This window comes from Humulus lupulus, chromosome 4, assembly GCF_963169125.1.
Source record: "Humulus lupulus chromosome 4, drHumLupu1.1, whole genome shotgun sequence".
Classification (NCBI taxonomy): Eukaryota; Viridiplantae; Streptophyta; class Magnoliopsida; order Rosales; family Cannabaceae; genus Humulus; species Humulus lupulus.
Genome location: NC_084796.1, coordinates 177,420,253 through 177,432,498, shown reverse-complemented (window position 1 = coordinate 177,432,498; position 12,246 = coordinate 177,420,253). Strand labels below are relative to the sequence as shown.

At 33.4% G+C, this 12,246-nt stretch overlaps 1 protein-coding gene across 1 annotated transcript; it reads left to right on the top strand.

The window, feature by feature from the left end:
- The first annotated feature begins 4,793 nt into the window (after nt 1–4,793).
- LOC133832700 (uncharacterized) lies at nt 4,794–5,474 on the top strand. The gene has a single exon (XM_062263011.1). It carries the CDS (start codon nt 4,794–4,796, stop codon nt 5,472–5,474), a length of 681 nt encoding a protein of 226 aa, XP_062118995.1.
- Nucleotides 5,475–12,246: the final 6,772 nt, after the last annotated feature.

Sequence of the window (12,246 nt, the reverse complement as noted above, 5' to 3'; positions counted from 1 at the left end):
ATCATGCTCGATACAACACTTGGTGGGGCGATGTACCAGGGAACACTCTCTTTATGAATGCTACCTTTTGATATGGCGTGGGTGAGAATCAGCTTGGAGGCCTGTTTAACAGCTGCTGGTTGGGGTTTAGTTGATGATGTCTCCATGTTGGTCGCATGCTAACCAACATGAGGATCTTTATGTTTCTTCTGGGCCACTTGTTTTACTTTGTCCATGGGAGTCTTGCACTTCTTAGTCTTACGCCTTGGTGGAGTGTTCGAAGGGTTCAATGTAGGAGCTGGAGTTTGAGAAATAGGAAGGACATGCTACTTGGTATCTTCGAATAGCAAAGCTAGGAGGTCTTCGTCTATTGGCCTCTCACCCCCAATAGTCTTGCATGAATATCTGAGAAGAAGGGGAAGTGAGAATTGACGACCAATAAAAGGAATAAAACAATGAAGAAAATAAAGGTTGCTCATGGATAAAACCAAGAGTTTATCCGACCAGCAATATTTGAAGACAAACAGATTCACATATGCGAGTAGTGAAGATTTAAGATCAAAAAGTGGAAATGAAAAGTTTTTTCAAGAAAATTTTTCATCTTCATTACAGGCGGGAAAATCCCAATTTTTCAGAAAGGGTAAACAATGAATTTTTATCCCAAATTTGTGTACAAGTCAACTATTATACACCTACAAACTATACCTATCATCTCTAGATTGCCTAAAAACTACTTTGCAAGCCTCTTATTCCCATAAAATTGAAAAAAATAATAAAGAACACTACGGTAACTTTTTGATTTAACTTTTACTTAAATAAATAAAAAAATTAGCTACAAAGTTACTTTTCATACATAATAGAAACTATAAATAAAATTCCAAAAATAAGCTTGGAGTTAATTAACTAAAATAGAGTTTTGTGCATATTGGTAACTAATCAATATCTAATTGGTATCGTAAGCAACAAAATGGTTGCTTTTGTTTTTGGTGACGACAAAAAAAATATGCATCCCACATGTCAAAATGACCATCTTAAAGAGTAGGTCATGATGGTACCACACTTGAACTCAAATGATCAATAGTGTGCGTGAGAATTTTACTTTAAAGTTGTGGAGAAGAGAAAGAAAAGAGAGAGAGAGAGAGAGAGAGAGAGAGAGAGAGAGAGAGAGAGAAAGAATGAATATAATGTTATATTGTTTACAAAAAAGGTTAAGAACAAATGTATCTTTGGAATTAAGGTAGGTCAAGACATGTTTATAATTAAGATGATAAAAAAGGTGCAAAATGTAAATTTCTCAAGCTAAAAGACTAAAACTAAAATGGGCTTGGCTAGAAGCCCAAAAATAATGAAAGACAATAAGTATAGAGAAATTTTCATTGCTCCATGTTTTTCAAAATTTAATTACAAAATTCACGTGAAAATTTTTATTTACAATTTTAACGTTTTTGTCTACCTTTTTCAAACTTCTGCAACACTTTTTTTCAATCTCTCTCTCTCTCTTCAAACTGCTACACCCAGTTGCCAATTTACGACCACCCATCTTCTACATGCACCGTACTGAGAGGAAGAGGAGGTTCCGACGAGTTCGCCGCCTATATATTGTCGTCGTTTTCCGATGAGTTTGTGGGTATATTCGTGACTTTAGAAGCTCTTTCTGGTGACATCAATTGTCATTTAGGCACAAGAGTGGTACCATTGTGACTTACTCTTCAAGGTGGTCATTTTGGTATATGGCAAGCATGGGTTTCTTGCCTGTCACCGGAGAAAATGATTGCGATGAGTTGTTTTTGTGTTGTATTTGAAAGTAACTTCTAAGTTTCTTTTCCCCTTTGTTTATAAAAAAAAAATGGAAAAATATCTTCAATGATTGTAATAAGCAATTTTTGTGTTGTAATTCAAAAGTAACTATGTACCTTTTTATTTTGGTTAAACAAAAATTCATAATAAAAAACCAAAATGTGTATTTTTTATTATAATTTGAAAGTAACTTTTAAATTTCTTTTTTGTTTGATTAATAAAAATACACTATTATTTACATGTAATAAGTTACATTAGTGATTAAAAAGTGAATTAAAACTTTTCATTAAAAAAATTGACTATATAGTATACTAAGAGTAACTTTTAATGATAAGCTATATAGTAATTTGTTATACTTTATTGTAACTTATTAGTTTCTAAAACAAGTTTGAAGGTAATATAAAAATATCTTAAATAATAAGGCCATCATAATATAGTCTGAAAAAGAATAATTAGTATCTTAAGATAAAAAAATTTCAACAAATTTTGTTTGGAGGTAACCTAAATGTATATAAAATAATATACTCTAAAAATAAATCTTTTTAAGAAAAAGTAACAAATCGGTAACTTATCACTATTATAAGTAACCAAAATATTACTTTTGAAAACTCAGAAAAATAGGAAATACGGAATTCCGTAAATGTTTTCAATTTAGATATATTATTTTTGGAATCTGGTATTTTTTTAAGATGTAACATGATATTTTAGTAAATAAAATTTTATAGATAATTTTTGTAATTATTTTATGTTATATATATATAACTGTAAAGATACAAGAATATATGTTTACAAAATTAAGATTGAAAAAGAAATACACTAAACGACAAATATCATTTGTTTCATCCATCTTTCTTATATAAATAGTAGATTATAGTAGATATAAATTACATATTCGATACATCATGCATGCGTGTACGTGCATGTTCTTGTTCTCATGTTGGACAAATAATAATGTAATAATGTTATTAGTTATAGTTTCAATGATCTTGCAAAATCTTATCCAGCTATATATTAAATCTAGTACAATAACCAATGTCACAAAATACAAAAAGTTATTCGGTTCATTACATTTCATAAATTATAAGCTCATCATCATCGTCGTCAAGTTATATAATGAAACGCGTTTGAGTTTTCTATTAAATCACATATATTTATATGACTATATCATCACCATAAGATGACAATTACGTTTGTTGTGTTCACAAGTAAACTTTAACTAAATTACAAACATGAAATGTACATAACTTTTCATTAATATTAAATAATCAAATTATGTTTTGTCTATACAATAAATATATAAATAATGTGAAATCAAATTATTTAATATTATTAACCAAGAGAGAATTTTTTGCTTGTATCACGGTATATATTAAGGAGCAAATCCTATCGTATGATGAAAGCTCTTGTTTTTTGTCTGCAAAGTATTATGATGGACTGCGTAAGTGTCTATGATGGCTACTTGCGCTTATAACTATATAGATTACTTATAAAACATATATTCTATTGACTCTTGTTTATACTAAATTATAGATTATTAAGATATATGAACCTTAATTATATATATTTGGCACTAAATGATACTACAAGATTCTATTTTACTACAACTAATTTAACTTATGTGACCACTAGGACAGGACTCCTCGTAGATATATTATGTTTGATGATTGATTCAAGATATGATCACATCATGCAATCCTCCTGGTACATGACTTAAGATTTTATTTCGATTGGAAATAAATTTAATTTTTTTTTAAATAATATGGTTCTAATAATTAACAACTATTCAATCAAAATAATCACTAACTAGACGATTATGGTCTCAATGAGATTCATTTCCGACCGAGATCAAATGTAATAAAAATATATTATTTTCAAATTATATGTCTCCCTCCTGTCCTAATACTAAAGATTTGTATTCGACAAAATTCATCACCTATATGAAAGTATATATACATATATATAAATATATATATATTTATATATACTGATCATTGACAAGAAAAATGAGAGAGAAAGGGAAACAAATCCCTTCAAGAATGGAAGAAAATATTCTCTACATACATAAACGCGTGGGTGAGCCTTCTATATCAACTTTTGCTTGACATAACTTATACTCCTCCTATTATATAGATATTATATATAAATATATATTTATATATTTATGGAAGTTTAGATACAAGTCAACACCATCCCCCCACCAGCTTCTGCTTGTTATCCTTTTTTGTCCATGATTTAGCCTTACTTATCGCGTGTTCTCATTTATACTAATCTCACATCTATTTTAGTGAGAGAAAACAGACAACATACCATGTCTTCTTGCCCATGGAGTTCTGATAATATGGAGGTCAGAGTCCTTATTCTTCTGCATATTAGATTGGTTTCTGGTGTTCTTTTCACTATTTAGAATGCATATAAATATGTATGTATATATATATATTTATTGCAAGTAATAAAGTGATCAATCTGTGTTTTTATTAGTATTTTTGAATGCTTTTTTTTTTTTTTTAAAAAAAAAATTAATACCGCAAAGTCTTTCTGCTTACCATTATAGACAAAGAAAAATGGTTATCTTTTTTATAGCTTTTTAGATTCATACATGCATGTGCAGTCTATAGGTTTTGGAGATATAAACAGATAAAGAGTCTATTGTCCCTTCTCTAATAATCAGACTGTAAACTTTCACTTTCAGAGATCTAATTGACTCATAAGAAAGATTTACACATAATTAAGGGTAATATATTATATAAAAACTATTAACACACATAAGAAAGATATGTTTGTGCTATATATATATATATTAATAATAAAAAATAGACATTTACAATTCCAAATAAGGTGTTTGAGAAGTGGTGGTTCCATGCACTCGTGGCTTAAAGTCTATATAGTTGCATTGTTATTTGGTGAATCACTTTCTTTTTTTGTAAATATAATGTTCACTACCTACCCTTTACTCTATAATTGTGTACATCTTTTGATAGAGAATTATTGAGGCACTGAAAGACAAGCTTGTGTGCACCATGTTGGAACTGGAATCCGCAAAAAAAGAGCTAAAACAGGAGAAAGAGAAAACCCAAAAGACGGCAAGGCACTTTCTTCATCTCCTCAAAGTAGCTTTGCAAGAAAAAGATGAAGCACAAAAACAAAGGGATGAAGCAAGAAACCAGTTGCAGCTCCTAATAAAAGCTAAGGCTTCATCATCATCATCTGATTATTACAACATATCAAACACCACACACACCCAACAATTCTATGCAGCAGCAGTACCCACTTTGACGAGCGCCGGTTCGAGCAATGCAGGGTTAGCAAAGCTGCCTCAGGTGGTGGGCATGGACATAGTAAGCAGCAGCAGCATGAGGGAAAGACAGAGTGATAATGATTCTTTTGTATATGACAGTCTACTAGAAAGGATTAGTTACAAGCCATTGCCCAAGAAAGGGAGGCTTTTGCAGGCTGTGGTTGAAGCTGGGCCATTGCTTCAACCATTTCTTATTGCACCTCTTCCTCAATGGAACAATCCTCCAACACCCACTACTACTCTGCCTATGCCTCTGCCTGTTTTTCAAGACTCAATAACGGCCAATTTGCCATATGCAAAGAAGCATAGTAGTAGTGCATCTTACAATCCAAACTCATCTTCCTCTTCCATAAACTTTAATATTGACCAAATCCCATATTTATCTGTGTTTAAACCCTGTTGAATACCCACATCCCTATCTCCATCATCATTGGTGGTAGCTTATTCTTAAAGTTGCAACTAATAATTAAGGATACAGTACATACTAAATACGTACATATATAGACTTTATTTAAGTTTTATATATTGTTTTAAAGTGGCTTCTTTTCTGTTCTTTCCATCAGTGATGATTAGTAGTATAATGGCTAAAAGAAAAAGCACTAGTAATGATGTTTTGAGTAGGCTTTAATATCCTAAAATACTAAAGAGGAAGTGATGTAATGCTACTAAATAGTCAAATTGGATTCCAATTATATTCCTGAAATGAAGTAAAGAACCAAATTAACATACTAGTGGGTTAACCTACTTTTTGATAAGATTGATTATAAGAGAAATTGGACAAAAATGACCTTTATTTTTAATATTTATTCAAAAATGACTTTTTTTTTTATTTATTTATTTGTAAAGTAGTGTATAGTGGACACCTGCCATGCCATGGACACCTGCCATGCCAAGCACACTCGAGACTATGTTTCGATGGCCATTTTAAAGGATTATAGTTTTACAAAATCACATTAAAATATATCTATTTTTATTGATCACTCTTCAATAATATGGTTAATTGGCAACATAAATACTTAATGTTTGCACTTTTGTGTAAATACATACCCATTTTATTTTCTAGGTAATAATACCCTATGTTACCAAAACAGTGATTCCATTACTATTTCTTTCGTTTATCTCATCCGTTTTTCTCTATTAATTGTTGATTCAGCGGACACATGTTAGTTTCTTATTGATATGTGTGTCACTAAATTAGTAATTAACAGAGAAATGGTGGAAATAGTAATGAAATCACTATTTTGGTAACATTTAGTATTATTGTCGAAAAACAAGATTTGGTATATAACAACAATTAAGTGTAAAAATTAGGAATTTATGCCACCAATTACCCTAATAATTATAATAAAATATATATGGTAATGATAATAATAAACCAATAAGTGATGTGAGGGGTAACTTGTACTCTTACATAAATAATATAATATTCTCACACACTTTTTATGTAGAATAATAACAGCATGAACAAAAAATATTTGCTAATTCTTAATATAATAACAAGAACAATAATTTTTCTTTAGAAAAATACTCTAAGGTGGAGTTTGGTTCGGTGAAATGAAATTAGAATGGTAATGTAATAGAATAAGAATAGTATTATGATAATTTGGTTTATTTATGGAATAAACATTGGAATCATACTTCTTGGTTTAGTGTGAGTATAGAAAGTAATAAGTGGTGTATTGACAAAAATGTTTCTACTTCAATTTTTAAAAAATATTTAAAACTTAAGTAAATCAAAAAAAGATAATGCATTTAAGATTTTAAATATATAACAAAATAATATTAATATTTTTTTTACTTTGAATTATTTTTTTAAAATTAAAAATTATTATTTATATTGTAATATGTTGACCACATATTTGGACAACGACACTGAGTCAGACAAATAATATTAAAGTGAAGAAACTGAATTGAAATAATAAAGAACACTCAAGATTTATAGTGGTTCGGTCCCAAAAGTTGGTAATGACCTATGTCTACTATCACTTTTATTGAATATGCAAATCCCAGACTCAAGATCAAGAAAATCAATGATTAACTGAGTTTCTTAAGTGTGAGAGAGAATACCACTACAAGAAATTAGACATTCACCTACCAATATTATTTGTAGGTAAAAATATTGTATTAGTAAGTAAATCCTTTTACCTACATATTTTGACCAATACTGTATTGGTAGGTAATAGTTAGTCGAGAAATGTATTATGATGTACGATTAGTATATTGGTAGGTAAAACTCGCATGGACCCCATAGAAATCAGTCAGTGTCCTTGACCTAGTGTTTGACGTGGCATCATACGTGGCGAGTGATGTGGAAAGTCATGTGGCACATGACATGGTACACGTGGCCAATTATGTGTCAGTTATTGGATGATATGGCAAATGACATGTAGCCCAACGTGGCACATGATGTGGCACATGATGTGGCACGTGACGTGGCTTGGTGAGCATTTTTACACGTGTCATTTGCCTAATTGTCCACGTGGTGTTCTTTTAGGTTCCTACATTTACTTACACTTATGTATGTGTAGGCAATGGCACCATTTATTGGTAGGAATTGTTGAATAATTATTTTGGTAAATATTTAAATTTAATTAGTTATAGATGATAAATTAAATTAGTTAATATGAAAAAAAAATATGAAATATGAAAAACATTAGAAAAAAATATTAGGACATTTATTCTATAAAAATTAAAATAAATATAGATAATATTCTTGGAAAAGTTTATCCATAAGTAAACTTTTTGATCTTTCCAAATAATGTTTTACCAGAGTATTTTTTTTTTTTATCTTTTGCAAACATTATTCATTGATATGATAAACTTGAGGAACATGGGAGATGTTTATTCAAACATGTATTTTTTTACAACTAAATATAAACTTAATAAAATATCTAATAATAAATTTAACATTGTTGACGCAGTTTTTCGCCAACAGTGAATTAAGAAAATAACAAGGTTGATTAGTGCTTGATAATAAACCGAAATAAAAAATTAACTATCAAAGACACATATCTTTTTACGTGGTTCAATGGTTAAAATCCACCTAATCCACGAGTCTATATTATTACTATTTTTCTCTCTCTATTTTGGTAGAGTTTCAGTATTACAGAATAATCGTCCCTTTTCCTGTCCAATATTCTCAGTATTTATAGAGAAATTCCTTGGACAGGTTTGGGTAACCGCGTGAGTCAATCACGGATTTACATATTTATTACATTTAATATAAAATATTCCCATTTATACTAGGATATAATCTGATCACGAAATAAATGGTTTCCTAATATCTGGGACATTAAATATTACAGGCTGGCCATAAATGATCGTATAAAAGTACCCGAGTCTTTGGGGATTCATGGGTACGCAATATATTTGAGTTACCACGAGATGGATATATCTCCGAGCTTGTACTATAGAGGCCGTATGAATATCATGAGCTCGCGCTTCGCAACCTATGCATCACTAGCTCGCATAATCACTGTGAAAACTGAGTTGTCCACGTGGATAATAAATGGATTCCTTGGTTATTTCCTCCACATATGTATTTTCCAGCTGTACCCGAGCTGTGTGAATGACTCGTGCTGAAATTAGAGTACAACATTTGCCCCCAAGTCCCTGCTCGTGGTTCATGATGTCACCTTTTGGCCTACACAGTAGGGACTTTTAGACTTCTGCTGCATTAAACCATGCCTGTCCACTACTCAAGTATTGGACACGTGGTACATCACAATTGGCGTCTGTTCGGGTTTCGAGGCTTACAATTATTGTCTTATCACATTTTTGGCACCGTTTTGTCCTTTGAAACATGGCCCTTGGATTTCGTACTGACCAAATCGGATGGCTCAAATTAATTTATGTCGTTTACGTATAAATAGGGTAGGCAATTTCCACGGTTCACCACCTTTTATACGAAATCTTTCTACATTATCTCTCTTCTGCATTTTTAAACCCTTATTCTTTCTTAGAAAAACACAAGAACCATCTGTTGCAAAAACCCTCAGAAACCCAGTAACTCAGGAGTTTTCCAGGAACTCTCCCCTACAAAGTCTATTTCTTTTATCGAAGAACACACTGTAAGTCTTTTGGTTTTGAAGAAACTTTTCTTTTATTGATTTCTGTGTTTTTTTTATATCATGCTCATCCGCACTTCACCGTAGTCAATATTAGGTTGTTCTCTAAATGTTTTTGGCACCTAGGCTTCGACTTAGGTTTACTGAGTAGGTCTTAAAATATCACTAAAACTATGATATTCATAAAACTGGGTAATTTCTGGGTAAATCTAGGTAATTTATGGCGAATTTTAGGAAATACCCATTCGGGATATAGAAGAGGAAAAGTTTTTAGGGTTCGAAACCAGGTTGCTTAGGGGACACACTTCTTTGATGGTTTTTCTCTAAACCGCCCCCTAAGGAGAGTACTGGCTTGATTTTCTAACACATGGATCCCTAAACATCAGAGTTCAGTTAGGAAACCAAGGCGCACAGCATAGGGTAGCGCGTGGCATCACGCAACGGACTGAGACTAACTCAGCTCGTATATCAGAGACAACATTCTCCTCCATACTTCCATGCCATAACCTTTACAAACTCGTCATTCTTGTTCGTTAGGTGATCTGATGGCTCCCAAGAAGAATACACCAAAGAACAAACGAACAAACGGAAAGAGATCGCCTTAGAATCTCCCCGTCCTCACTTCGGCCCAGTGGTGGAGAGGGAAGTTGTGGTTGACCCCAACACATTCTTCGAGGACGAGACAATCGCTTTCAAGATTACGACCCAAGGAAGGATCAACAAAATTATGCTGAGCCATAACATCGAGGTCGGGACAGGAGTCCTTATTGCCCAACCTCCGTTCGAAGGGGAACGAAGTTGCTCCCCTGTAATGGCCCAAAACTACTAATATGGCTTAAGGGCCTTGATTAGTGTGCCAAGAGGGCATAACTGGATTATAGGTGATTTAAATGATTAAAAAGCATGTTTATATGATTATTTGGATATTTGTGATGCATGAATATGTGTATTAGTATGCATGTAGGCCCTAATTAGGTTAGAAGGGCATATTCGTAATTTTGGCTCGTTGAGGGCATAAATGTAAATATCTGTGATAAATTGTTGAGACCACATTATTATGTGGATATATTTGTAGCTCGTGACTCGAGGCGATCTTAGTGAGCGGTTTAGCGAAAAAGTCATGACGGTGATTTATACCCAACTCGGGGTGAGTCTGGGGGTATTTCTGGGAATTTAGGAAATATATTGGAGTCTACTTTGATATTGAGAAATATAATTGGTGATTAGTTAGGTGTTGGGAAGTAAGCGGTAAATATTAGAGACACTCGAGGAATTAGCGGGAATTGGGAGTAATGACTAAAATGCCCTTAGGATGTTTAAAAGCTTAGTTTTAATTGGGAGGGTAATTTGGTCTTTTGGTGTTTAGAATCAGAGATAAGGGTCATACTGCTTTATGCCTTAGTGGAATATGTAGAAAGCTTTAGAAGTCTGAAGAAAAGAAAAGAAGAAGGAAAAGTAGAAGTCTCTTCTCTCTCTCTCGGTTTGGGATTTCTTCTCCATTTCTTGGGGCCTTTTGGAGCCGTGGTTCTGAGGAGGGCTAGGTCAAATCTTAGCAATTGGGTTCTTGATAAAGCTTGAGGAATAGCAGGAGTTATTCAGTCCAAATGAGGTAAGTTGTCAAGGTTTTCTTCAGTTTTGGTTTTGGTGTTGAACTGGATTTCTAAACTGGGTTTTGATGGGAATTCTAGGGAATTAAGGCTAAGGTTTTGAGGAGGGAAAGCTAAGGAAGTGTGGAGGATAGCCTAAGGTCAAATTTCTCTGTTGAAGGTAATAGGGCTGTTCATGAAATCCGGAAACCGCGGTTCGAAACCCCAACCAATCCGGACCAAACCATCCAAAACCAAACCGAATGAATCCGACGTCAATGGTCTGGTTATTCGGACCGTTTTCCTCCTCTATGGTCCGGTTATGGTTCCAACATTACTCCCACTGGTCAAAACCGGACCAGGCCGTTTACATACTATGTTTATTTAAAAATTTTAATATATTTATACAAGTTTAAAATACATTAATTAATATAATAAATATGAATATGAACGATTGTTACGTGGTTGGTTACTCTGTTTTAAAACCTTAAACGTCGACTACAACAGGTTTAATTTTTAAATGTTAAGTACCACTCTTCTCTTTCACTCTCATTAGTCTCACCTTTCTCAACTCTCAATACTAACTAAGTAAGTTTCTCTGTCTATCACGCTGACAGACACGGTGCTCTCCGTCGACCACCACAGGGTATATTTTTTCTCTTTTCTATGTACATATACATATATATATTATAACGCCCTGGTTACCCCAGAACAGTTACGGTGAACGGTGAACCGGAAATTTGACTCGCTACCCGAGTCCTTTGGTTAAAAACGTGATCTAAGTGCTATTATCAGGTTAAGGTGAAAACCAATAAAAAGGAAAGGGTACATTTCATTACGTAAATAAACTGCTCATGAGCCTTTCAAAATGTTTACAAGTAGTTCATAATACAAAAGAGTCGCTACTGTTTCATATTTACAATCCCCGCCGGCCTAAGCGGCAAAAATAGGGTAAACCCCTAGTCCCTCTGAGAACTCCTTGACCGTGGCGGTCAAGTGGCCTTGTATGTACACCACATTGCCCAAGCTCTCCACTCAGGGTTGGTTAAGATTTTCCTTCCCTTTACCTGCACCACATAGCACCCATGAGCCAAGGCCCAGCAAGAAAACACAATAGAGCATGATATAAGATCAACAACGATCTTAATAACCATTCAGGACTGTCAGTCCAACAGATAGGCGACAGTAGCCAAAAGTCACAATAATGAGCATCGCTCCCTCTAGCCATGTGACGATAGGGTCACCAGGGCTTAACTGATAAGTGATTCTTTCATAAGTTTGATCAGGACAGGTGCATGGTGATTAGTCACCAACATAACCTTCCTCATGATTCTAGAGTCGAAGCTATGGACAACGTCCCTTAGCCATGTGACAAACGGTCACCGGGGTCATATACCTTGGCTATAGTCATCTGGTCGTAGACCAGGCAAGCGCTTATAAGTTCTTCGACCTTAGGGTCGGTCCCGCGTTAATGCCATAGAACCATTCAATGCGTGATCATCGACTTTAGAGTCGGTCCCTG

Excerpts from the sequence above, each read along its gene's own strand:
- LOC133832700 (XM_062263011.1), top strand. The coding sequence starts at position 4,794 with ATGTTGGAACTGGAATCCGCAAAAAAAGAGCTAAAACAGGAGAAAGAG.